Source organism: Lutjanus erythropterus, chromosome 13 (assembly GCF_056507025.1).
Source record: "Lutjanus erythropterus isolate fLutEry1 chromosome 13, fLutEry1.hap2, whole genome shotgun sequence".
NCBI classification, from domain to species: domain Eukaryota; kingdom Metazoa; phylum Chordata; class Actinopteri; order Lutjaniformes; family Lutjanidae; genus Lutjanus; species Lutjanus erythropterus.
In genome coordinates, this window is record NC_139329.1 from 25,136,448 (window position 1) to 25,164,125 (window position 27,678).

General features: G+C 40.3%; 2 protein-coding genes across 2 annotated transcripts; one reads left to right on the top strand and one right to left on the bottom strand.

Moving 5' to 3' along the window:
* On the bottom strand, positions 1 to 18,391 carry tbc1d2b (TBC1 domain family, member 2B). Its single transcript, XM_084734150.1, has 13 exons — positions 17,908 to 18,391; positions 15,702 to 15,852; positions 12,895 to 13,069; positions 10,789 to 10,940; positions 10,278 to 10,531; positions 5,775 to 6,194; positions 5,561 to 5,671; positions 5,164 to 5,360; positions 4,286 to 4,780; positions 4,080 to 4,197; positions 2,775 to 2,960; positions 1,027 to 1,148; positions 1 to 329 (listed from the first exon to the last, which is right to left on the bottom strand). Exons 1-13 carry the CDS (start codon positions 18,361 to 18,363, stop codon positions 134 to 136), a joined length of 3,033 nt encoding a protein of 1,010 aa, XP_084590276.1. The 5' UTR covers positions 18,364 to 18,391; the 3' UTR covers positions 1 to 133.
* Positions 18,353 to 27,293, top strand: LOC146316682 (uncharacterized). The gene is made up of 9 exons (XM_084734151.1): positions 18,353 to 18,490; positions 21,989 to 22,095; positions 22,197 to 22,321; positions 23,065 to 23,231; positions 24,090 to 24,179; positions 24,879 to 25,044; positions 25,125 to 25,284; positions 25,420 to 26,093; positions 26,977 to 27,293. Exons 2-9 carry the CDS (start codon positions 22,041 to 22,043, stop codon positions 27,022 to 27,024), a joined length of 1,485 nt encoding a protein of 494 aa, XP_084590277.1. The 5' UTR covers positions 18,353 to 18,490; positions 21,989 to 22,040; the 3' UTR covers positions 27,025 to 27,293.
* Positions 27,294 to 27,678: the final 385 nt, after the last annotated feature.

Below are 27,678 nucleotides of genomic sequence, written 5' to 3' on the forward strand. Positions count from 1 at the left end.
CCCACTCCGATAATTCTTTAGGAAAAAAAAATCCCTTTACAGCTGCGGTGCATGACTGGTGTGGTGGTGACGATCTCTTTGTCTTCATACTTCAGCCTCAGTCCTGGGAAATAAGAGCAATAAAAGCTTAACGTCAATTATCCTCCTCGTCATCGCTGACGAAGCTGCGTCCGTCCTGACTTGTCTCTCTCTCCCTGAGGAAGGTCTGTCTGATCGCCTCCAGCTCAGTCAGCTCGAGACGGACTTTCTCCAGGTGGAAGGAGCGCCGGTTCTGAATCTGCCGCATGGGGAATGGGTTCATGTCCACAAATGCGATGTTCATCAACTTCCTGAAAAAAAAAAAAGAAAAGGAAAAAGACACAGTTCTGTCAGTGGTTATCAAAAGTATTGGTACTTTTTCAATACCACATGTTTAAAACATTCAATTAATCTGTGAATTATATTATCAAAAGTACTGAAGCTATATAAAAAAAGATCTAGGAGATCTAAGCTCATTCAAGTTCTCATTTTATTGTCCTGCCTAAAAAAAAAATAACTGTGTTCAGGGACTTTTTCTGTCCCAGCACTGTGAGCAGATTGTTAATTTGAAAAAGAAAAAGAAGTGTGTGTGGAATAGTTTTGTACCGGAACAAAATACAGCTCCTCCTATGTCTCCTCCTACTTTGGACATTTTAGGATTTTGATCTCAAACCTCTCAACTTGTATTTTATTTTAAATATTTCTAATATCTTATTTGCTTACTTTAGGGCTTTTCTACAACTGCATTTCAATTTATATAGTACTTCCTCTTAAATGACCTATTAAATTTGACATTTTTTTAGTTGCTATGTTATTTTCTTCGTCTGTTAGCATGTCTCTTTGTTGTAAAAACTCATAGACCCTAGAAGACCTGCTTACACCAGCCATATGATCAGTTATTCTGAGGTCAAACATCTTGCTCCTTATTTACTGCGGACACACTGTCCTCAGAAATGTCACGCTTGAATGCATGATTACAAACACCAAGACAAGTTGCAGTTGCTGTACCTTGAATCCAGGATTGTGCGTGTGAAGTATCGGAGATATTTAAAGATGGCTGTGGAATCCTGCAACTTCAAAAACTCTTCCTCTTTGTACTTGAAGAGCGCGAGGGCGAAGCGAAATATGATCTGTGGGGGGAAAAAAATGATCAAAGCTGTGAAATCTGCCTGATGATTTTCTCCGTGTGACCAAACACACCACATAGTACACATCAGTCTGGTATGCAATGTACTTTAAAGCTGAGGACATGTTTATTACTTTCAGACGAACACAACAACATCTTCTCTGAACACGCGGCACAGTATGTTCAGAGGATGTTCAGTTATTAACAGCTGATACCGCAGTTGAATAAACACCGACTCTCACCACAGATGACTACATTTTTAAGGTCGCTTAAATCTAGTGCTTTACTCGACTCAGAATTTTGTCAGTCAAATTGTCCTGTTCAATACAAAGGTTTTATGATTTGCTCCTGTTTTTTCACTTCAGCACCCAACTAAACTTCTGTATCAACCTACATGAGCATGTTTTATCAGTGAGAGTCGCGTTTGGTTGCATTGGTTCAGTATCACTTCTCTGATTTTGTTGTTCTCAGCCTAAGCGAGCTGTGGTTTTCCTGAAAGAACTCTAAAATCCCACTATACGCCACCTGCCCCGCAACAAAACAGCAGACGGACAAAGTTAGCGACCAGCTGGTGAACAATAATGGAGCATTTAGAAGCTTCAAAGCCAGATGTTTCACAAAGGAGACAGTAGACTCCAAAAACAAAACTAAAGAAAAGGACTGAATATTGAACGTACATTTATTTTACATTTTATGCTAATGTTGCTTGTATATGCTGGATATCTAACTACCTAACATTTTACATTTTAAAATGTGATGGTTCAGTATGTCAGTGTTGGGTTCACAGCTTGTTTCAAATGCCTCAAGTGGCAAAAAAAAGACACATCACTTACTGCAGGTTTAAAGCTACATTAATTTATTTTTTTGGCAGTCCAGGAGCAGAACTCCACTACAAACTAAAAACCACAAAGTGATGATATATTACTGGTTAAAAATCTCTGCTGACTTGTAGGCAAACAATTAAATATTTACAGGTTAATACAGAAAATAGCGACATTATCGAAAAATAACTTTCTCGCTTGCCCTTTGCTGCTGGAGATGAGGTTTGAAGTTCAAAGTATCTTTATTGTCTCTTACAGGGAGACTGATTTGCAGGCTCATACAAAAACACACAAACACTTGTGGACAACCAAACAAACACGACGCAGTTTACAGAGTGGTTCAGAAGCAGATTTGACAAAGTTAATGAGAGCAAGATTTGTGGCCTGAAAAACCAAAACAACAAGCTTAAACGCTCTAAAGAGCTGAGGAGGAACTGCAGAGGTGGGGGGTAATTATACGTGGGTACACCACTGAGAGGCGTCATTTTTTCCATTACACAATGTTAATGAAAAAAAAATAAATAAACAAGCTCTAACTTTGTATAACCATAACTCTACCTTGTCAGGCTGACAGAGCAGAAATCAAATGCTGGTTAGATGAGGTTACAGATGAGACATTGGGTTGATATGTCGAACTACTGTAACAAACGTGTGGAAACTCGTTCACAGGAAACTAATCAGACATACCATCTGTATTTGCAATTAAAAGTTAAACTCAGCTGACTGAATTGCTACATAACAATTTTCAACTCTGTGAGCATGTCCAATCTGAAATCTGTCTCTGTGAGGTTAGAGGGTCAGAGTCTTACCTTTGGACCTTCATACAGGAAGGCGTCCCAGATCTTGAAGAGGATGTCGCTCACCACGCTGTCCACAAACACCACCAGGAACCAGTTGAAGGTGATGAGGGAGAAGTCGACCTTGTACTGCTCAAAGTGAGCGTGAAGCCGGGGGAGCTTCTCACTCATCAGGTCCTTGAACACACGCTGGTCGACCTGCGCAGACAACCATAATACATCCTGTGATTTATTTTTACAGGAGAAAATGTGAGATCAAAACGGGCAGAGAGAAAGAAGACAAACAGCTGATGACTGTGCTGCATTCTTTCTGTGATCAGTCATGAGCAGCAGCCTCAGTCACATGAATATGACATCGCTGACACCATAGAAACATGGTGAGGAGGCAGAAACCAGAGATATAGAAACATAGATACCTCTGCAGCATTCAAATGGAACTTGTGAACTGAAAAATTATGACATGAAAAAAAACTTATAGTTCACAATGTCATCAATAAGAGGGGGGCGTTCATATAGACTCTTCTCGTAAACACAACCCCATTTAAAGGCACTATTCATTGGCTGCTGCTGTATATTGCTGCAATGCGTCTGCGTGGTCGCCATATGAAGAGGTCAGAATCTGCTAGTAAACAACACAATGTGTATTGACAGATGCAGATTTCACAAACTGCACATGATAGTGGTTACTTGTTCTAATTAAATTCAGTTACTGATGGAGATCTAATCAACTCTACGCCAAAACATTAACCATCTGAACAGCCACTGACCTTTCACTGGGACACGCAGGCTCAGATCTATGAACAGTGTAAATTATTCTGATTTTCAGCCTCTGTGAGTTCTGTGCTATAAAGCTGCCTGGTTGATTGTTAATCTATTAAATCGATCCATTTTTGTGCTCCAGATACCGGTTAAGAGAAGAACATTTACGCAGTTTATCCGTACACTCCGAGACGCATATTTTAAATTCACTTTTGCAGTCTGGACAGTTGCCATCTCACACACAATGTCATAAACATTATAAATCTCAGATATTTTTTGTTCATCTTCATCAGTTCACTTTACACTCAAAACATTTTTTGGAGAAACTCACAACAGCTGAAATTCAGAATTATCCACACTTGATGTTGCCTGCTCATAGATTAGAGCCTGCATGTCCCCGTGGAACTTGTGGCTACTCAGAAGGTTAAAGTTTTGGCTGATTAGCTCGTCCCTAGTAACTGAAATTATGCTTAATTATGCTATACTTTACTAGTAGATCTTGATATTTGAATATCTATGGCAGAAACTTGTCCCCGTCTAACATTTGAGCTTGTTTACCTGTGAGCCGAGCAGAGTCTTGGTGTAATAGTCTCTTGGCATGAAGACCTCCACGATGGCTATGAGGCTCCAGAAGGCGTCCTCTTGGTCTAGATAGAGCAGGGCGATAGCTGCCAGCCTGAAGGAATTACATTTATTTAAAGTTAATGGTGACAAAGCATGAAAGAAGATGAGGAGAAGAAGAGAAACCAGAACCTGTCCTGTACCTGTTGAGTCCCTGGCAGTAGCCGATATCTGGATTCCTCCAGGAGAACGCCATCAGGACGTTCCTGAGTTTCTGGATGCCGCCGGCACTCGGGGAGGCGTAGTGCTTGTTGTTGGGCAAAGTACGCAACAAGTCCAGCTCAATCTGCTTCGAGGCCGGGTTGGGCTTGTCCCGGGCCACGTTTAGTAAGGTCTCATAATAGTCGGGCGCCAAGTGGTCCCGAAACTTCTTGACGTGGAAGGAGACGCACCAGCGCCACACCTGGGAGCGGTGCTCATGGGGAACACCACAGCGAATCAGAGTTTTGAGCTCAGGGGAGCGAACCAGGTCTCTGTTCATGGTGCTGGCCAGATAGTTCTCCCACTTCACCCCGACGGACACCTCCTGGTCCGTCATGGACAAGGACTTCAGCTCCAGAGCCCTCACCTTCGCAACCAGCTTCTCCTCCTCTTCCTCCTCCTCAGGGACCGTCTTGAAGCCATAAATGTCGTACTCACTGACATCAAACCAAGGCAGGAAGAAAATCAATCAGTGATGCTCAATTTCAAAAGTTATTAACATTTTTAAGGGCACCCATGTTTGTTCAACCTGCCTTTAGTTCTACATGACTTACAGATTGCCTGAATTTATATTGACACACGTTGATGAGGACATGTCTGAGCTTGCACAGAACGACTGAAATAACAATTAGCAGAGCCAGTTTTTCTAGTCAAGGAAAATTGAGTGCAACTGTTAATCAAAGTAAAACAGGTTTGATAACTACACTGCATTCAGGTCAATCAAAGCTACTGATACAACAAGGTTTTTTTCTCCCCTGCAATGGAAAACAAACATAAACATAATTTTCAACATGCACAAAGCATCTTATCTTGTCCATACCTGACAGTATTTGGTTTAAAGATGTGCTGTTCTTGCTGGTCAGGGCTCTCTGCCTGCAGTGCGTCCTCTAATAATCTGGAAATGACTTCGCGGGCTGGACTCTGCTCTGAGGACGAACACACCGGAGTCTTCACTTCCTGAAGCAGCACCAGGTATTTGCTCTCCACCTGACACAACTTGGCCTCCAGGGCCGTGTACTGCAGCAAAGACAACAGGAGAACATCAGCATCATCTTTGATTAAAGCTTTAACTTCTTTATTCATTGTTTCTACTTGGCATTTTTAGGTTCAGAGGGCACCAGCTGAGGTCAATCCTGGACTTCCCCTGAAAGCTACTCAGACTTCCTGTTTCTATAAACAGAATAATGCACTATTCACTGACAAACACAACATAGTACCTTTGCTTCTAAAGCCTTTTCTCTGCTCTCGGCATTTCTGCGTAATACTGTCAGCTCCAGGATCTCTTTGTTCAGAAACTTGTTCTGGGACTTGTAGCCTTGAAGACTGTCCTGAAATTGGAGAAACATGTTATTTAATCAAAAATAAGTGCTTCCAGTTTTCTTAATCTGCAGCGCTGTGATGTATATCTAGGTTATGTGTTTCATGCTGCACCTTGAGGATGTCCACCTCCTGCTGGTTGGGCGACGATAAACCGGTGTCATTTGGATTCCCGCTCTGCTCCGAGCTCTGCTGCGACAGCTTTATGATAACTTCATCCTTTGCCTGGATGGTCTCCATCAGCATCCCCAGCTGGTCGTTTATCTCCCCCACCTTTATTTTCAGGCCCTTCAGCTCCTGTTGCAGACTGTCCTTCTCCAGGGTGAGACGTTCCATGTGTCCGCACAGGGACTGGACCTGTCCGTCTTTCTCCTGAAGCAGGGTCTCCAGCTGAACGACCTGCTCCTGGGTCACTGCTGAGCCTTGAGTCTGGTCTGAAGCCGCAGATGAATCTGGAGCCGGGGCTGGACGGTGAATTGGCTGCCGGTCACACTGGGAGGTTCTCAGAGTCTGTTGCAGAAGTCTCACCAGCTCCTGGTGGAGTAAACAGGATTGTTTTTGGTCAACATTTCGTCCCGCAGGGTCAGGATCATGCCTTCAAAAGTAGCTGCCTCGTCACAGAAAACAAAACTACTTACACAAGAAAATGAATTCTTAAAAATGTGATTTTTGTTATATTCAATGTTATTATAATATTTATAGGTGAATGTAGTAGTATAGTAGTGTAATTAAGCATAAACAGAACTAAAATCTAAAACTATGTGTGAAAGCAATTACTGACAGCACTGCTGTGCACTTACAAAACAAACTAACATAAAACTAAAATACAGAGGAAATGTCTTTAGTTTTAGTTTTTGTCAATTTGGTCAAAGTTCTCAGCACAACAAGCACAAGGAGGCAGTGGTGCATGTTTATGAATTGAGACTGTGATTCAACTGCCTTCACAAAGTGCTGTGTTTGTATTGTAATACCTATTCTGAACTAAAAGAAAGAAGAACACTAAGACTGAAACTGAAACTAATAAAAATTAAACCAAAAGTGAGTATTTTTAAATAGTAAAAACTAAACTGAAATGAACAAACCCACTCTAGAAAAACATTAAAAATAAATACTAGCAGAAAATACAAAACTATAATGATTTATAGCAGAGGTGGGCCACCTCAGATAAAACAGAGCCACCCAACATAAAAAAAAATTTGAAAAACCTTCATGAAATGATAAAAAAATAGGCACAATTTCACACAAATGGCATTTATATATTATATATTTAGTGTGACAGGATCAGGGCGGTTTACCACCTCAGCTACATCATTTCCTGGGATAAACCCAGTTGGTTGACACAGTTTGACAGTGAGGCCACAGTCATGCTGACCTCAGCAGCACCATGTAACACAGCCTCCACTGTGCCCAGATAACCAATTACATGTAATTACAGAGCATGAAATTCAATAACAAAAGTTTACCAATGCCATGTATATCATTAGGTCTGCTGCTTTGAGAAAATGTGGCCAATGTGCAAATACTTGGCTCACACATTTAATGTGAAGTGAGACTCAAACACTCCCACATGGTCACACAGACGACAACAACACACAATTAAACCTACAGTTTTAACTGGTAACTGTCTTCTAACAAAGGTTGACACAGAGACGCCTGGGGATTAAACGATATTTCAAGGGGCGTGCACAAGACTGTCATTACACTGTCATAACCATGTTGTGTTATTTGTTCAATTATGCCATTTTTAATGCGAAGTTGGACATTGTTTAAGATGCCTTTGTTATGACAACTTGACATTGACCAGGACAACACAACCTGTCAATGTCTTTGTCATGACACATCATAATCACACGTAAAGAAACTTTTTATCTTTTTGTTTAAACATTACATTATACTGTAAACTATGTGGTTGGGTCTGACATTGGTCGTCATGAGACCATCATTATTTTCCTTGACCTCAACTACAGTGGTACCGTTTAGACTTGTCATAAGAATGTCATTAAATGTTATAAGGCCAGTTTGTCAAAAGAATACAGAACCGGGGTGATTCAGCTTTCAGAGACAGTGGTTAGCTAGTTTACTTTTTGCTAAAGTATGCTAACCGCTGTCTGCTGTTATCTGTAGCTGGCGTTAGCTATTTAGCTTTGTTAGCAATGGAGCTAGATGCCTAATTAGCAGACTCTGTGACAAAAAGCCCGGAGCCAAACACAGCAAGAACTCAGTTGTTTATGTTAAAGCATAAAGCTACACAGCTAGTTGTCATAACAAATACATTAACTTTGCATTAAAAATTACACACTTCAATTCAGTCTAGGCCCAACATTACCTGGAGGACATAAACCAGTACTTTTAACAATACAATGTCAGCCTCCGTCCACTTGACCTGAAGATTTCCAGAAGTGACAGGATATTTCCAGAAACAGTTACTCAAATACAGCCAGCTGTCCCAGTTACTCAGAGTTGGCAGTGAACCATTTCACAGGGGAAGCATACACACACACACACACACACACACACACACACACACACACACACACAATACAGCATATATTCATTTGGCTTCCACTGAAGCCATTGTGACCAAGTGGCTGGTCTCAAAACACAAAAACCAGAACAGAGAGTAATGCGAAGGAACGACACAGCTGTGATTGTTGATTGGAGAACTAAACTGCTGTTTCCTTGTTTCTTGCTAAAGCATGACTAATCATTGGTTGTCTTCCCGTATTAGTGAGAGCATCAGAATTACAACAAGCCGTCAAGTCACACGCCACAACCTCAGGCTTGTGCTGAATTAACTAAAAATATAGTAAAACTACTCCAGTCAGCTTGTGTGTGGATAATTCACACACTATGATGTCAGATGTGGTGCTTTGCAGTACACTGAGAAAATTATCAAGTCTTTGCTAGCTTCATTTTGAGATATTACAATTACTGTAAACGAGACCATTGTAAGATGACTAACAGACAGGATGGACAGGAGAGCTTTAAGACATCAAACAGGAAAGAGGCTGCTCTTTGTCAAGTGCTCAACCACGGCAAATTGCATAATGAAAGACCAGGAGGTGAGAAAACGATTTGTTTATTAAGATTAATGCACATGAGGCAATTTGGGGAGAGAGTGAAAGTATTAATTTTGCATAAGGTAACAATACCCATGGCTAAAAAATAATTGGGTCTAAATCACTCACATTAACAATACCAAGGTTCAGTTAAAAAACTGAGAGCCTAAAGTCACGTGAGGAACTGTGCAGTCGTGCTCTGAGCATGCTAACGTTCTCACAATGACAACAGGAACACGCTGACGTTAAGCAAGCAAGTGGTTCACTATGTTCACAATCTGACGGCCTCCCCTCCCTCTACCAGCGGTGCCTCGAAGCAGTGAATCAGCAAAGGGAGGAGGACAGAGGACAGGATGGACAGTTTAATCTCTCTGAACTTCACTCAGTATCTTGCTGTCATGAATATTTAACTGACTATTTAGATTTATTTCCATTTAGTTTACATAGCAACTTTGCTGTAAACTGCTTTAGACACATAAAATATTCACTTCTGATCCTGTTCTGAAATGTATTCTTTTTTAAATAGTATATTTTTTAAAAAGCAATCATTTAGTCATGACAAAGAATCCATAAAAGAATTGTTAAGAATCAAACCGATAAGGAGTATTGATTAGAGTAGCAGTATCAATAAAATCTTAGTCTTAGTTTAACATGTTAGCATGCTTGCATTTGTATTTAGAACTAATCAGTATAGTTGACGCTAATGAGAATATTGTTAGTTTTGCGGGCATTTAGTCAAAAAACAAACTACTTGTTTTGAAATTTGACCCAGGGATGGTGCTGGATGAAAAGTTAAAGGAAGACCAAAGCTGTAAGACTTTCTCATGGGGACACAAAAGTGTGTACCAAATTTTATGGCAATCCAAGTTATAGTTGTCAAAATAATTAAAGGGACAGTTCACCCACAAATGAAAATTCAGCCATTATCGACTCACCCTCACGCCAATTAAAGGTCAGGTTTGGGTTTTTTTAGCCCACAAAACACTGCTGGAGTTTCACAGGAAAACAGTGTTTTAAGTGAATGGTGACCAGTTTTCAAACTAAAAAAACCTCCACACTGCTAGTCTGGCATAATCCAAGTCTCCTAAAACCCCGACATGCTGAGTTGACTTGATAGAAAACTCGTCACCATTCTAACAAACTGTTTCGGCAATGTTGTTTTCCAGTAAAACACCAGCTGTGTTTTATGGACTAAAAAACTAAACCAGGCCTTCAATCAGCATGAGGCTGAGTAGAAAATGACTGAATTTTCATTTCTGGGTGATTTATCCCTTTAAGAAGAAAACTTTACATTCATACACTTTACCTTCCAGCTATATCACTAAAAATGAAAGTTAAGAAAACTATAAATACTATTATAATAATTTCATAATCATTTAGTAATAACATTTTATACAAAATCAAACTGTGACCACTTCCTTGTATTCTTTTTGAAAACAACTCTTTCTCTGAATGTTATGTTTTCATATGATCCACATACATGTATAATATATATTTACATATTCTTCTTTAAAACAGCATTACATTTGATGAAATAATGAGAGTGAGGTAACTGTACCTTCTGACTGGCCAGCTCTTCTCTGAGTTTGACCTGTTCCTGCTGCATGCGGCTCAATTCTTCCTGTTGGCTCTGGAGGCGAAGTTGCATCTCCAAAGATTTGCTGCCATTACACTCCACTGGGGAGTTCTCGGCACTGCGCGTCTCAGCGTTACGCCCAAACCTCCCAGAGCCCATCATGTCACGAAGCAAAGGCCTCTTCGGTCGTGCTGAGTTGCGCACAAAGTCGAAAGTAAACGCTGACCCAAAGGAATCTGAGAGAGAAGAGAACTGCATTACTCTCTGCTGTTTTTGTTTTTACTGGGTCGTGATTCCCACCTCTGGTTCTAAATTGTACAACAACAAATACGTAATGACAGTCGGTCAGTGGGCTGGAGCAGGCAGAAAAACTTGAGGAAAGCGCATTGTTTGTCCATTTGTCATAGCATCGAGCAAATGAGCGGAGCAATAAAAGACAACAAGTATGAAAGTCTGGCCAGAGGGTCAATAAGGCAGCAGGGAGAGGACGTACGTCTGTGTGTGTCTGGATGAGGTTTGTGTTCAGCGAAGTCTTTGGGTGGAGCGTCCACCAGCTCCCACTCCTCTGCGCTGCTGTTGCCAGTGTAAAACACACTGCGTCTGTTCTCGCCTCCTCTCCCTGGCCGCAGATAAGACATGGAGTTCCTGACAGAACAGAAACCAGACAGCAGGGTGAGTAAGACCATGACTGTGAAGTGACTGCTACTATGTAAAAGCTTTTCAACTCCACAGGGATCAAGGACAGGCTGCAGGGAAGTCTCATGCTCTCCTACTCTGTGCATAATAACACTGGCACAAACAGCCTTTGTTGAGGTTTACACACTTTTCTCAATCGAGCTGAGGCAACAGAACTGCAGCTACAAGTATACAAGTAAAAAGCAATACACAATACAGCTCTACAACTTGTGTTAAGGTTACATTTGATAATAAGGCATAACATACCAATAAAACACTTATGTAAAAATAATCAAAGAAAAGAAGCCCTAATTATCAGGGCATTCTTGAATGTAAAATGAACAGGGCCATGTCTAAACATAAGCTCGTGTTTTTCACACATCTGAATGGAAAGTTGCTACAAACACTTGACTTGACACTATTTTTGTGCAGCACATCAAAGCTCGTGCTTGTTTCACGCCTTATCTGCGCTGCTCTTGTTTCAGCCACGTCTTTCAGTCACTCACCTCACGTCCATCTGACAGAACTGACACACTTCCATTTTAATTGATGCAGCAGCCTCATAACAGATTACGAGCATGACTGTGACCCAAAGCATCTTTTAACTTCGCATTTGTGGTGTTAACATTCTTGAGCTTCAGCTGCTTCTGTTTTCAGTGATCTCAAGTTATAACTGCAGAAATTGCGTTTGATAAACTTGCACATGTAAGGACCGTCCACACCAAGAACTGTAACTATACAACCACAGCAGTAACTATAAAAATATTGTAGTAAAAATCATTCTAATTCAAGTGGAGTCCACAGTGCAACATTAAAGCTGTGGTCTGGACTCCTTCATCCACATTATCTTTATAGTTACAGTTCTTGGTATGGACGGCCCACGAGATTAAAAAAAGCTGTTACCCTATTTCGGCTGGTAAGAATCCTTTTTTTCATCACTGCAACACCCTTTTACATTTTTCACACCAAACTTGTTTGATGCACTTCAAACCCTAGTCCAGTGGTGCGAAAGCTGTAGATTTAACCCTGGTGCGAACAAAACAACCAGATCGAGAACGCTTGAAAAGGCAGCTCTCATTCCAAGCAAACACTGGTGTAGCTCGTTTGAGCGTCAAACAAACCATAACCACTGGATTTCATGATAGCAGATCTGTGATCGAAGCCTGATTTCAAAAGCCGAGCAACCTATAAGAACATTTGCTAACTGGGAAATCTGTTCAGGAAGCAATCTTACGTTACAAGTCATCGATAGGCTATGTATAATTATGCAAATCATTTCATAAATGCTTAATGGTTATTTCTTCCTGAGCTCTTTGTGACAACAAAGACCATAAAAATATACAACAGAAGTATTAAAGTACTGCGTGAACGTCTGTCAGTCACCAGCATTTCATTTCCCCAAACTGTGTCAGTCTGTATAACTTCATGTTCACTTCTCTTGATCCATTTATAAAAAATCAGTGTGAACAGGAACCGGACCAGAACTAAAACGCAACCATGTATCGTTTTGTCTTCAGGACTCCGCAAACCATCATAAAAGGTAGAGCACATCGGTACGGAGACAACAGGGGCTTAATGCTCCAAGATTCAGCCATGTGCACCTCTATCAGGGAACGCTCGCTCCAATGTGAATACAAAGCAAATTCCAAACTATGCCACATTTTTAGCATTTCAGTGTGCTGCATCATGTCAATAGAGGTGTTGTATGGCCCAGAAGGGGAACTGTTGATGGTTGCATATTAGAGCAACTAGCGAACTATGGATGTAATAACCATTTCCCCTGCTGCAGCCAACCTCAGGAACAACAGAAGAAGTATTTTCTTTCCTCAATACTGACAAACTAGTTGTGCCTGTTTAGCAGGGACTCGACAAAGACTTAAAAATTCTTACTTTTAAAAAAAATGTGAGTTTCTTTCAAGTTTACCTGAGTTCTGTACCAAAGTTTCGGAGGGAGAAGTTGAGGGGGTTTGTGGACGCAGCAGAAGGGCCTCTGGCTGACTGGATACCCACCATTCCCCCGCCGTCCGTTTCTGTCTCCATGGCAAAGTCGCTGCGGACTTTCTCCATGCTGTCACTTAGCTTCTCAAACACAACTGCATCTGAGAGAAAAAAACAGGACATTGGAATAACATAACAATAATATTGCATGACTCATATCACTGCTTCTGTTCCGTAGGACCTCAACTACAACAATCGTTTGCTGCGGAAATGAGACTGTTATAACCCTGAATGGATTCCACAGCAAAATGAAGCAATATTTAGTTACCCAGAATGCTATTTACAGCATGGTGGATGTCTGTGGGTTCATGAGCAGCTTGGTAACCATCAGAAAATACAGTACGCTGCATTTTGGAGCCCAGCTGGCTAAATATAAACCCTCCTCTTTGTATGAAATTAGCTGGGTCAGTGTGAGATTTTTTTTTTTATATATATAAAGCTCCTCAATTATATCATCACACCCCAAGCGGAAACCTGTGGCTGTATGACAATGATCAGATTACTTTGCTTTAAACTCTTAGAACTCAAGGAAAAACAAATCCCTTTATCCTCTCTGAGCCTGCTCCAGCTTTAATCAATATAGCAAACTACTCAGTTGATGGCAGAATAATGGTTGCACATGTCACAGCATAGTTTGTTTGGCTCCGCTGTTCCTGAACCTTTAACTGTTACCTTGAAGCAGAGTCACGTTAATCTTTCACTAGCCGTTGCAAAAAGAGCTACATGAAACATTTAACGTCCTCTTCACAGCTGGAGGGAAAATTCCAGTTAAGGACACATTACTGAAGGCCTGGCTGACTTCTTCCTGAATTTCATCACAGTTCACTGACGAAAGGTCAAGGACTTCTGATTCAGAATTAACACAAAGATATGAAAAACAAAATTTCACAGGACATTCTGGCACTTTTGCATTCTGTTAATTTACTTTCAGAAACTGCTCCTCTTTGTAGAATCCGTGATTTCAGCTGATTGTCTCGTATTGGGCTCAACAAAATGAAAAACATTAGTTATTTGTATGTGATGACAGGAAAAGGAAGAAGGATTCACAGTTGACTTCACTCAGCTACAGTCAAACTGTCAAAACCAACAGAAGTATCAGTTTTATTTAACTGTAAGCAGACTTCACACCAGGAAAACTAAAACTTAAGCTATTCTTTGGGAAAAACTGCACTTATACTGTTATGCTTCATATAAGTGGAATAAGCCTCAGGACTCCCTAAAGCTGAACTTTTTCTTTTTAACAGTTTAAGCTTCTGCTGTAAAATGTTTTATATAATGCATGTTTTACTGTTTTATTTTTAGTCTTTTATTGTCTTGTTTGTGTCGTACAAGAATGCTGATTTTATTCTGACTCAGAACAGCCAAGTGCAACAACAAATATTTACATACATTTTTTTTTCTTCCAGTCAAAACATCTGATATGAGTCGATGATCTGGCCCAAAAATAATATCACAATGTACTGTGTGCAATCATGATCCACTATGTAAATTGCAGATTTTTCCCAGTTTTTGAAATGCCCTGAGAGTTTCTTCATTTGCACCATCAAAACACAATATTGCATTTTCATGTACTCGCAACTAAAGTGTTAATTTTGTTGACTAACAATTCTTGTCATAGTTTTTGTCAACAACATTTGTTTACTGATGAGAGCGAGATTATTAATGAAATAAAAAGTAATTTATGACAAAAACTGTGATGAAATCTAATGGCAAAAATGTTATGGAGGGACAAATTAGGAGAAGATCCAATGAGAACTATTCCTTGTGTTTCAGGGAGGTTTGATGTACACATTTAGAGAATACTGCTCTCCAAGGGAAGTCAACTAATACGCACTTACTGCATGTCTCATAAAGTGTACAGGAACGTTGATGTTTAGGAGAAAGTCAACTAAAACTAGACCAAAAGTAAAACAATTCAAATGACTAAAATATGGCTAAACCTAAATGGAATTTTAGTCAGATGACAGTCTGTTGTCAAAATCAACACTTCACAACTCAACTGCATAGTTTACAGTAAAACACACGAGGAAGAGCCACATGAAGTGGCGCTGCGTGCAGTCAGAACAGATATCTATCAGTTGACTGTATTTATGCGTCGTCATCCTGTCATTTGTTCCAGCAGTCGGTGAGATTGTGTGAAGTTTGGAAACAGAAGTAAGACGACATTAAATACTTTGACCTCCACGATTCAGCTGAAAACTTAGATCACAGTCTCAATCTAAAGCTGTCAGACTGCCCACCCCCACTGTCTGAATTCATAACGATCAAGGTTTAACACCTAGAATGTGAAGAGCATTACGCTGGTGTATAAGGGCGGTAAGAGGAAAACTTAAGTTATGCTGGGGCTGATGTAAATATGTTGAGCAGCATTTACTCTGTATGCTATGTTACAGTGGCGGATGCTTGCAAGTACACAGTCAGCACTGCACACAATAGGATTTTTGTTTCTGTGAGTGCATTAAGATAACACACTCCCCAGATAAAGTAGATGTGAACTCCTGTCTTTTGTTCACTTTGCTGATATCTCCTTTAACTCATGCTGGACTCAGCCCTGCCCACATGCTGCTTCTGTAGGAAGTTGGTAACCTGGCAATTAAATAAGTCGACCAGTGTAAATATTAATCCATCAGATAAAGGCTTTTACTTTCAGCTGGGTGCCAGGATGTGATCGAACAGAGCGTTAAAAGTGTGTCCACACTGTACATGTGTGTGTGTGTGTGTGTACCTGCCTACCATTGTCTTTGCCTACGAGGCCGGTGGGAGGGTAGGCCAGGGTCGGGGAGCTCCAGCTGTCTCTCTGCCCGGAGCCTCGTGTGTTGCTGTACTCCCAACGTTTCTGCTGTAACTGCTGCAGCCAGTAATGCATCACCTGCCTGCTGGGGGCCTGCAAACACAAATGCACACATTCAAATCATTATTTTTTAGAGATAAAGGGCTAAAAGAAAACCCAAACATCACTATTAATTGGATAACTTCTCTTCTCGCTGTGTTTGCTCCCACTTGATCCCTTCGTTAGGAAGCATGGCACCTCCTTCCATTGTTTCGCAGACTGTACTCAGCTTTATCTCCCACTAAAATGCCACAGCCCTCAGTCTTTGCAGCCTCTATTTGAATGTTTCCACGACACTGAAGCCTGGATGTCCCAGAACTTCCTGATGCTAACTCTTTGTACATGAGAGTCTGTCAGTCTTCACCATCTCATCTGCAGTATGTGCAAATCGCTGCTGCGAGGTTTTTACCATTGTCATGAGTGTGAACATATATCCGCTGTACTTGCCTCCTTCCACCGGCTCCCTGTCAGTTTTACAATTCTTGAGTCTTACTATTTGTCTAACCTTTTAATCTCTTATAACTCACCAAGGTTGCTCAGGTCCTCTGGCTAGTCACTTCTCGTCGTCCCTCTGGTCCAACAGAAGCTCAAGGGTGACCGGGGCTTCTCAGTTGCAGCCCCAGTCTGAATAAACTGCCCCATCACATCAGATCTGTCTCCTCTACTGAAGCATTTAAAGCACAGCTCAAGGCCCACCTCTTTTCTTTGGCTTTTGAGATCTGCTACAACTAACCGGCATGTTATAATAGTTGTTTTATTCAATTTTGCCGTACTCATTGATTTCATCTTGATCTCTGCTTGGGTTCATGTATGATTTTGTTATTGTAGCGCTGTTGACACTTTGACATTAGGGAGCTTATAACAGCTGAAGATTTATATAATACTATATGTAACTGTACAAAAAGAGTACTTTAAATAGCAGATTACTATTCAGATCTGTCATGTGAATGAGTGCAGACGCTGGTTTCAGTCTCAGTTCCAGCCTCGGGGCCATGCAAGCTGTTTGGTATTAACTATTCAAACTTCCATCTGCTGGACATGATGCAGACTCGGGCTGCAACTAACAGTTATTTAAATCATCATTTAATGTGTCAGTTGTTGTCTCGATTAATCAATCAGTTATTTTGTTCAGGAAACGCTGAAAAATGTGCATCACTGTTACCCAAAACCCAAAGTGATGTCCTCAGTGGTCTTATTTTATCTTCAATGTGGGTTGTTCCAATACCAAAAATGCCTCCAATACTGCCTGAAATGCTGGTATCTGTAAGTACAAGAGTCTATGCACTGATCCAATTTATTAGCCTTTAAACTGGACGCAGAAACTTCACAAAAGCATCCTGAATGCAGTTTTTTCACTGGATGTTGAAGCCATGTCCTTTAGCATCCTCATTCGTTTTTTAATGCACTGGTATCGAATTGGTAGTTGGTAGCGGCCAATATGCAAAGTTTAGGTATCTGAATATCTCTAACCACGTCCCAGATATGTTCAGTTAACTGTCATAGAGGACTTAAGACATCAGAAAATATTCACATTTGATTGGTTGAAATCAGAGAACTGGGATTTTTCCTTACAAAATGACTCAAAACTATTATTCATTATCAAAACAGTTGGTGATTAATCTAATAATCAAGAAGTAAGCCATTGCAGCCCTCATGCAGATTTCTAGTGTGCAGCCAGGCTGAGTAAAACCAAAAGCACCTGTAGGTTGGCACTGACCCTGTCACAGTCACATGACAGCAGCAAAAAAGACCATCATCACATGAGATGCTGCTGTGACCCCACTGCAAAAACAGAGACGTCATGGGGGCAGATGAGCTCATCTGCATGTAAACCAGAGTCTAAATTTACCCCTGTATGTAAACAGTGAGCTGACAATCAGCTGAGCAAAGCGCTGATGAAGCTCTCGTCCAGCAAACATCTAAAAACTGATTTACTTTAAAATGTCAAATCACCTCCCGGTCAGCAGAAATTATTTGCACGTTTGACTGAAAGCAGGGCTGAGAATAAATCCGTCAGGGTTAGAATGGGTGTGTCTGCCTCTCCACAGTGAGAAAGGAAGTGACAAATGACAGCAAAACATTGAGCTCCACATGCTGAAAAGTTCCTACCTTCAGGAGGAACTCCTTCCCGGCGGTGCGGATCTCAAACTGGCCTTCTTCCCCCTCCACGTCGTAGCTGAAGCAGGCGTCGCCTATCTCGATGTGCCCGAGCGGTAAGGCATCTTGGGGCGTCTTGAAGTGATACAAGTAACATTTCCTCGGATCATACACGAACCACCTCGGCTTGTACCCCCTCAGAGGCCCCTTGCCGGACAGTTTGTTCAAGTAGCCGCACAGCTTGTTGGCCTGCTCCCTGGCTCCCTCCACGTCGGCCACATCCACAGACCTGGAGGCCACGACGGTCCTCTGTGAGACTGAGCAGGAGTTTGCTTCGCTGCCATCCTCCTCTTCGTGCATCTTTCCTCGAAGTTTCTTCTTCGCGCAGCGCAGCAGCGGATGCCCACTCCTGTTTCCATCCGCATGACTGCCTGGCCTGCCTCCTGCGCGCGGGGGGGGGGGAAGCATGGGAGATGTAGTTTATTTCAGCGGTGACGTGGTGGACGACGGGAGGTGCGTGTGAGGCAGCGGCACCGCTGGGTGGTGGTGTTTGACCAGATGTGCGGCGTGAGAGACGCTCCAGCTGCAGCAAATGGTGAGAGAAAAAGCAGTTAGAAGTAGAAGCAAAATGTCTGAGGCTGGTTTGTACCGACAATCATACAATTTACTTTTTACTTTCAATAATATTAATTTTAATTATTTTTTAACCAAAACTTTGAGGTCCAATTTAAAATATGATCCAGTATTAACTAACTAGTTTTAAGGAACGCACAGCAGTTGAAAGTTGAAAGTTTTGTTTTGTTTGTGAAAGCAGATGTATCACCATATTGATTACACTTGTTAATTTCAGTTCCAATAAACCTTGAGTTACTAAATTTAGATTAGTTTTTAATTGTGTGTCAGGCCTCTGCTTAATTGTAAATCTGGATTTACTCATTTCAAACCTAGTTTTGCTAAACCCTGATCAGAGTTTATCTTAGATTAAATTAATTTTTGTTGATGCAACCCAGTCAAAGAGAAGCATAGCTAATGCAAATATGTATTAAACCGTTGCCACACGTACTAATTTAAATCCCCATAAATGGAATAAAATCATCAAAATCTCCAAAATTGGACATTTAAAACAAAATACAAAAGCTAAAAACTGTTATATGGACATGGATGGATAAAGTCCCCCATAGACAAAGATTTTCTGTTGTGTCCCTGTTGATTCTTTGAATGAACCAGTTTGAACTCTAATATCTTCTGAAGTGCAGCGTCCACAGCTGAGCCACGTGGCAGCTTCAGTATGTGTTCAGAAACCAAGAGGTACTCTGATCATTTACTTGGCTAAAAGCAGCAATAGCCTACCATTCTCAAAAATACTCATTTACAAATAAAAGTCTGCATTCAAAATGTCACTCAAGTAAAAGTACTGGACTATTATCAGTAAAACTTACTTTAAAGTAAGCCTATCAAAAGTAAGTATTGGTAAGGCAACATATTTCCTGTCAGTATTATATTATTTAATTTAATTATTATTGATGCATTAACATGTAATGTTAACTTTAATGTTGCACCTGGTTGGTGTAAAGCTAATTATATAACTGTGATATATTTTGTGCTAGTTTAATCTACAACACTGTTTCATATTTTATAAACTGGTCATAGGTTTTGTATATAAAATGTTTTGAGATGTATTATAAGGTGGAAAAATTTAAGTACTCGGCTACTTAATTGCAGCACTTGAGTAAAAGTACTGCCAACAAGTACTTTGTTATAATAATATAACTTGACCCTTGAAATAATAAATGTCTAAAAACTGGCCTCAACACAAAGCATTTGATTGCCGTATACAGTCAGTGTTGGGGAAGTAACATTTAGTTAACTACTCAGCCCTTAATGAAATTAAGTTACATTTTCAGCTCTTTCCTGGAGCTACAGTAAATTATATTGCTCAATATCCTAAATCAATCTGGTCTACAGCTGTTTTATCAACAGTATATAATCTGAGACATTCAGTGTGACGCAGGCAGTCAAACAGAGGTCTATTACAGGACAGATTAAAATTTCCTACCGCAGAAATGAACAAGTTGTTCAGGATATGTTTAGGTTAATTGATAGTTGTAGACCTGAACATGCTGTGACGTGATTCGAAAGGCTACTGGAAAGTAAATGACTGGTCTTGTACTTTATTGAAACAATTGCAATACAGTAAAAGTCCCTAAGTCACCTGTGATAACTGTGTAACGTGTTTTGTTACAAGATACAAGATTAGTTTGGACAATGTGAACTTTTAGCAGAATTTGTCTGGATACGTTATATAATGTTTAAAGGAAAGTGTAAGCAGAAGAGATGTGATGTTGTTGTAATGACATTTTACTGATGTCAACTGACTTGTAACCTTTTAAAGACCCACTCCCAAACGCCACCCCCACATTGGAGGTATGTCGCCATAAGACTGATAAAAGATCTTAAAGAGTCTTTAGTCTGGTAACTGTCTGATAATTCTGCTTCCTTCCTTTTATATATCCATTTACCTCACAGCTGCTTCAGATAAAATGCATTTCTCTGTTGTTCACATGCTGATAACAGTTCATTTCGCACACAGTAAGACACTAAGCATGTAATATTGCTGTTACAAACGCGGAACTAGTGATAACATTTGACACCAAACCTCTGCCCACCCCCAGAGGAGCACAAAATGACTCACAAAGACATTTTACAACAGACTCACAGCACTGTTGAGATGATGTTGAAATTCTGGGCCGTGGTACTGAAGCAATACTTAGTCACACATGGAACATAAGAGTGCAATTATTGAGTAAATGATAGATAGATAGATAGATAGATAGATAGATAGATAGATAGATAGATAGATAGATAGATAGATAGATAGATAGATGGATAATAAGGCTACACCTTCTACTGTATGAGAAGTGGAGGGAAAATACTCTTTGTTGACGTTCAGAAGCGCACTGATCTAACTTTCAGACGCAGGTTTGATTAGCTGCTTCCGGAGAAAAGGGTCATACTTTATTTTACAATACAATAATAAGATGTTAGAAGCTGCACTTTGTATTAAACAAAACAAAACTATACCCTGATTTGGTACATTAACAAAATTTAACATGCAGTAATTTGTATGAAACTATACAAAAGCAAGAAATAATATATCCTTTCTTAGACACCATTAGACCCATTATTAGACCTTCATTAGACTTTATTAGAGGGTCATTGTGGACACATTACAACAGAACTGCACTGTACCATACAGTTTGGCTTTAATTACCCTCTAATACAGTCTAATAAGGGTCTAAACATGAGAAATAATGCAACTAGGGTCTAATACTATCTAATAAAGTACATGTTATTTCTGGTTTTCATCAAATTTGATACAAGGTATGACACATTATGTCTTCCTAGTGTACTGTAAAATGAAGTGCAACCGGGAAAAGTAGCATCACGTCTTTTGAGATCAAAGTCAGAGCCATGTTATCGTCGGTGAAGTGCAGTCTCATCCCGCTCAGTATGACACAGACTCTTTCTGGTTATCGCTTTTCCCCCACAGGGAGTTCCTACTGCTCACCACTGAGCAGGAACCAAAGGAGGTGATTCACGGCGACAGCCTCAGCCATGGGGGGGGAATGAATTAGCCATTATACATGAGAACCTCAAAAACAAGGCAGGGAAATATTGCATCTTATTAGAGGTTTGTTTACGCCCTAAAGAAATCTCTGCAAACAGAGTGAGTCTTCCCAAGTATTTCCAGCCTTCACATCAGCTACGATCTGGATTTATTGCAAACCCGGGTCAGAAAACACAGAGGATCAACTGCTGACGCAACTTATCTCCCATTACTACAGTAATCAGACAGTCTGTGGGTAAAACATCTCCTGCAAAACCAACGCTCTCTTGTGTGCACACAAACCACAGTTTCTGTATAGCTTACTTTCCGTTTCTCTTCAGGAAGCTCTTGCTTTGTTCAGCAGCCCTTTGCCGTCTCTCACATGTAAATGAGCTATATGAACCGTTGCCTCAACTCTGCTGCTTTCCAAGCTGGTGGAAAAAACTGTGTAACTGTAAATGTCATGTGTCTATATCTCCCATGAAGGGGTCACACTCCCTCAGTTACTGACTGATCTGAAGTTGAGAGAGGCATTTGAATGTTTGCTGAAATGACACCAGGTTCAAACCATACACTGGCAGTCACAAGGAAAGGTATGTACACAATCTCTGCTAAAAAAAACTAAAATAACTCACATTATGATCTGAACTTTACATTGAACTGAGAATAAAATCCTGTTTTATTCTTTTTCTAGGGACTGAAAAGAATTGCTGCAGGAATTGTTGCTTACACAAACCCAGATCTGAGAAGATCTCCCACTTTTCAGGGTCAAAGCCAAAATCGCCCTGCCTCAGGACCTGCCTGTCATTTTGCTTCAAGGTAAGTTCTCTCACACCGTTCGTTTGTTACTGCTTGTTAGAACGCACCATTTGTCACACTGCTTTAATGACTAACTTATTATCGTATATCTGCATGCAAACTAACAGTTTGCTTAACATCTGTGTGACATTACAGCACAAGAGGTCAATGTAAATAAAAGTCTTGTTCGATGAAAAGTGCTTTCAGAGTCGTTCAGAGTTGAACAATCTGGAATTTGAATAGCTTTTGTGGATGTTCAATTAAATAACTAATTATTGTAATTTAACAAATATTGCACAGTAAATGTTTGAAACAAATAAATTAAAGCATGGGTTCCCAAACTTTTTCATGTTGAGGACCATAGAGGCACTTAACTCTCTTAACTTGTTTTAGGTTTTAAAGTCAAAGTCATTACTACAAATTATAACTAATCATAAGGGTCAGCCATTTTTATTTTCTTATTATTCCAAATTTTAAGAAATGTGATAAAAGCAAAAAACTGTATATTCCTCCTTTGGCTGAGGACCCCCTACATCTCACTCAAGGCCCCCAGTTGCTCCCCAGACCCTAGTTTGAAAACCACAGTGCACAAATGAACGATCAAGTTTTTTTTTTACAACAGTGACAACATTGAGCTGCTTTTAGCCTCTGGTTGACGCCTCCTGGAAAATAAGCAAATCAGCTTGTTAAAATACAGGCTCAGTGCTTCTGCTGGCAAATAACAGCTAGTTGTCTTCATCGGCTGTCTGTGTGGATTTGATTAGGACCGGACGAAGATGGAGCAAAGGGATTCATCAGTGGATTCTCAGGCTGAAGGGACTGAAGGACGACTCAGGGAACTGGCCACAAAGTGGTTCATAGACACTCAGTTGCCGCTCATCGTCCACAACGGCTTCTTCCCACCTTGGTTCCTGGGCTTCATCACCAGAAAGTAAGTGTTCATTGAGGAAACATCTTTGCATATGAACAAAATTATTTTAAGTGGACTATGAGCAAATAATTTTTCTGTCTAAATAATATTTTAAGGGTCAAAAAATAATTTTAACACTTTATTAGTATAATTTGTTTATATTAGCAAAAATACTATCTTATTAATCACTACAATGTCCTAATTTTATATAGAACTTTCAAATAGAGAGTAGCAACAAACGACCTGCTGCCTTTTTTATTGGTGTAATAAAACAATACAAAAAGACAGGACAGTTGGTGCAAGAACATTACAAGGGGACATAGGACATTTGGTGCAATATAACATCACAAACACACATAAGACGATTTGACGGTGTTAGAAAATACATTCATTTTAGCATTTTAGCAGTTGATATTGAACCGGGATGTGGAGTTTGGACATGCTGCATTTTAATGTTATTTATGTCTCAAGAAAATAAGGGTATCTGGTTTCATTTTAGGTGAAACATTAGGGTAGAGTAAATATAAATCAGTAATATTCTAGTAAAGCAACATTTAGGACGAGTCAGCTAATCTTTTCTGGTGGAAAGTGTCCACTTTGCAACACGCCCACTCTCACCTACTGTCCTCTCCTCTGACACCTACATGAGCAGCACAGGAGGGTTTCGTCAGAACCTGCGTATCAGTAAATGACAGGTTTGTGGAAAAGGCATGTAACTGAATGGATTTTCCTTTGCATGTGCAGTAATTTCCAAGGTGAATTACGTGATACGCCTCACCGTTACTGTAAATCCGGACCAAGTGGGCTCTTGGGAAAAAAAGTTGCACAAAAAAGTGTTGAAGTTTGGTTTTTTTAAAGTTCTTAATTGTTTGTCTACAGGGATGCTGAAGAAATATTGAGAGAAAAGGAGCTGGGGTGTTTCCTGATCCGTCTCAGTGATAAGGCCATCGGATACGTACTGTCTTATAAGTGAGTATTGTTTTTGTCTTAATAACCTGTTGCAGGGTGAGCTGATTTTCACATGAACCTCACTATAATAATTCAGTACTCAGCATCAAAACTGTAAAGAGCCTGTTATGTGAAGATTTGGGGGCAAATCTGCTTTAATCATATATCTGACACTGTTTTAAAGCCGGTGGTTATGGGACACACCTCCCGTTTTTTTTTTTTTTCAAAAGGATTCAATAGAGCATACATTTATTTTATGATCAGACTTTAAGCAATCATCACTTATTTACGCGAACTCTTTCTTTTCCACAAACAATTTTATAGGCCTATCATATTTTAGTCCCAGGCTGGCACTTTTTATTGCCTGTTTTATGTGTTTTATTATTTCTTATTTATATCTATGTTTATATATTATAGTTTTTATGATTTTAATTATTTATTGTATTTGTTTATTTTATGTTAACAGATTATATCAGTGGACATTCAAGCTCCAAAGTCACAAATGGGATGTTTCCGTTCATAAATTTAACACAGAACAAAGATTATACTGTTTAGGGGTTGTCTAAGTCACAGACTTAAATTTTTTCCATCTAGAGGAACTCATGTTGATTTATGTTCTTAAATCTAATTGTCAGATTTTTGGATTCAGACCAGCGTAGTGATAACCAACATGAACATGTTATGCAGAGGCTTCAACAAGCAATTATTTTCCTGTTGCAGAGGCAGAGATCGGTGTCGACATTTTGTGATAAACCAAAGTGAATCAGGGCAGTTTGTCGTCTGTGGAGACACTGAAGGACACAGCACAGTCTCTGGTCTGATAGAGTACTACAAGACGAGCCCCATTGAGCCGTTTGGAGAGTACCTGACATCCTCATGTATCGAGGTGAGACAAAACTCCTCAGTCACTTTCTGTAAGTAACACCGATCAGGGATGAAGGTCTCACGGGTGTTTTGTTCTTGCAGGAGCTGAACGAAGACCTGTATGATACCATCCAGGTTAGCCCCAGAGAAAAGCCTGCGGCCGCTGTCGGAGCTGGAAAGAACATGCGAAAACCACAGATTAACTCTGCCCCAGAGCAGCCACCTACACGGCCACCAAAGAGCATCAGGACACAAGAGGCAAGTACAGTCCATAAATTACAGGGTTATTCTCACACTGTAAAAAATCTACTTAAAAGTTAAGACAAATAGTTTTTACTATATACACTGTATCTCCAAGCTGACTTTAAAACCCTGTCTTGTTTTGTAAAACAGGAAGTTCCACCTTTGCCCCGGAGGAGCCGGCACCTTGATAGTGGCCCCCGAAACGACCAGGATGGGGTTTTGTATGCTCAGCTCAGGAAGCAATTACCCAGGGAGATGCAAAGATTGCAACACCTCAGCCATGACAGTTTACCTGCAGATAATCCAGGAAGACCTGAGAGATCCACAACCCAGGACCAGAACATAAGGAGGTACAGTCCAGACTCTGTTTACTCTGAGCTCGGCCATCTGGACAGCAAGAGCAGGTCTCTACCACTTCTTGATAACGGCTCTGACGGAGAACAGTCTTACAGGCTGAGTGCACCCCCTCACACGCCCCCAAGACTTTCCCCCAAGCCCCCCAGACAAGTCGCACCACCAGAGAAGACGGACCCGTGCCGCAGAGCAAGCAGCAGCCTGGAACACATGAGTGACAGTGCTGTCTATCACCTGGCTGGGAGGCCCGGTAGCCAACACACTACATCGTCTGAGACCAGATCAGAGCAACAAAATGACTCACTGTATGCTGAGGTCCCTGGTGAAGCCCCGACTGGTCGCTTTGCTCATACCAGTACATATGAGCTGATTCCTGGCCACGAGGACACAGCCCAACATAAACCAAACAGCAACACTTATGAGCCTCTGGAGGACATCAGGCCCAAACATAACCACTCATCCTGGGGGTTAAAGGTTAGTAAAGTAGTCAAAATGCTTTCATTTAAACTCTGAATTCTCCAGAAGTTGTATTTACAGGAATAGTTCAGGTTACTTGAAGTGGGGTTTTCTGAAGTACTTGTCGATAGTCAGTGTTTTAGCTACGGTACATGCCGGTTGGCACACCCCTAGTTTGGAGAAACAGAGAGGGGTAATGTACTGCTGTGGACAGGGTCAGCGACAAAAGATGTTTACACAAAATTTTCACCACTTTACTTTGCCATCAGGCAGCCATTTCCACTGGGAAACCAACATTATATAAGCCAAATATAGCTCTCTCCAAATCAACCAAATTCCACTGGCAAAATCAGTCATTTTATATCTCAGAACACGGATGGTCTGCCTCAATTTGTTTGTTTGTTTGTGTTATTTTGTGACTTGAGTGAATGCAAACTATCATTTTTAAGTTCCAGAGTCACACAGTAACACAAACAAATTAAAAGGTCAAGGCAGCGGTACACCTGCAACCCCTGTGTTAGGCAAAGTAAAATTGCTGATTTTGCCCATGGGGTTTGGTTGGTTTGCAGAGAGCAATATTTTGCTTATATAATGGCAGTTTCCCTGCAGAAAAGGATGTCCAACGGCAAAGTAAAGCAGTGAAAATATTCAAAATGTAGCATACACTTAAACTGATATATTTTTTTTAGGTGGACCTTTTTAAAGTGGCTTAAATAGCTTTCGTTGCTGACCCTTTCCAGTGCAGTATATTACTTAGCTTCTTCTTCTTAGGTTCAGTTCTCTGCGTCTCTAAACTGCGGGCATGTTGACCAGTATTGACTGTAGATAATGCACTTCCTATCTCTTCTATATCAATCCTTATTTATTTAATGGTAATCTTTTTTTTTTTTACCATCTGCAGAATGATAAATGGAAATGGCTGTTCCCTGATGCCAAGAGGAAATGGTGAAGAGGTTACCTGCTACTGAAGAAAATGTTCACTAATTTTACTCTGACACTACAGCGGTCCTGCCTAACACACACTCTGTGAAAGCTTTTGTTTAAAATATTCAACACTGTTTACATATTCCTAAGTGACATCTGTATTTGTATGTACTGTATATTTGTTTTTTAATGTATTTATTTAAGATGATACATTTACATTTTATTTGCTAAAAAAACACAAACTGTGTACTGTATGCTGGAAAATTTATGTCATTAAACACAAGTCCATAAATGAGAAATACGAAAAGGAAAACTCTTTTCTTTACATCATCTTACACCAATTCAGCGTCATAGAAAAAAGGTGTACTGTGTTTGCTGATCTTTAGAAAATATTTTAATAACCACAGCCCGCTACCATCAATGTTCTCTTCATGCACAGGAAATATTATTTGCATACAGATTTCAAAACGTCTGTATACGACTGCAACAGGGAAGTGGGTCAAAGATGTTGAAATGTCATTTATTATCTTTTATCATCTGCTGCTTTTTTACCCTCTAGTTATAGTTTTAGTGGCAGGCACTCAAACCACAGTATAACTAACATGTCAAATGCCTTTCTGTGTACTTGAATGCTCTCCGTGGTCAAAGTTATATTCATAAGCAGTTAAATACACGAATA

What these genes read in the sequence shown, in the direction of transcription:
- tbc1d2b (XM_084734150.1), bottom strand. Translation starts at nt 18,363, where the DNA reads ATGCTTCCCCCCCCCCCGCGCGCAGGAGGCAGGCCAGGCAGTCATGCG. An exon ending in TCATCCAGACACACACAGAC is followed by an intron (nt 10,532 to 10,788) that starts GTACGTCCTCTC and finishes CTTCTCTCTCAG; the next exon opens with ATTCCTTTGGGTCAGCGTTT. An exon ending in AGACTCTGCTCGGCTCACAG is followed by an intron (nt 2,961 to 4,079) that starts GTAAACAAGCTC and finishes TTGTCTGCGCAG; the next exon opens with GTCGACCAGCGTGTGTTCAA.
- LOC146316682 (XM_084734151.1), top strand. Translation starts at nt 22,041, where the DNA reads ATGTTTGCTGAAATGACACCAGGTTCAAACCATACACTGGCAGTCACA. An exon ending in ACTGGCAGTCACAAGGAAAG is followed by an intron (nt 22,096 to 22,196) that starts GTATGTACACAA and finishes TTCTTTTTCTAG; the next exon opens with GGACTGAAAAGAATTGCTGC. An exon ending in CTGGGCTTCATCACCAGAAA is followed by an intron (nt 23,232 to 24,089) that starts GTAAGTGTTCAT and finishes GTTTGTCTACAG; the next exon opens with GGATGCTGAAGAAATATTGA.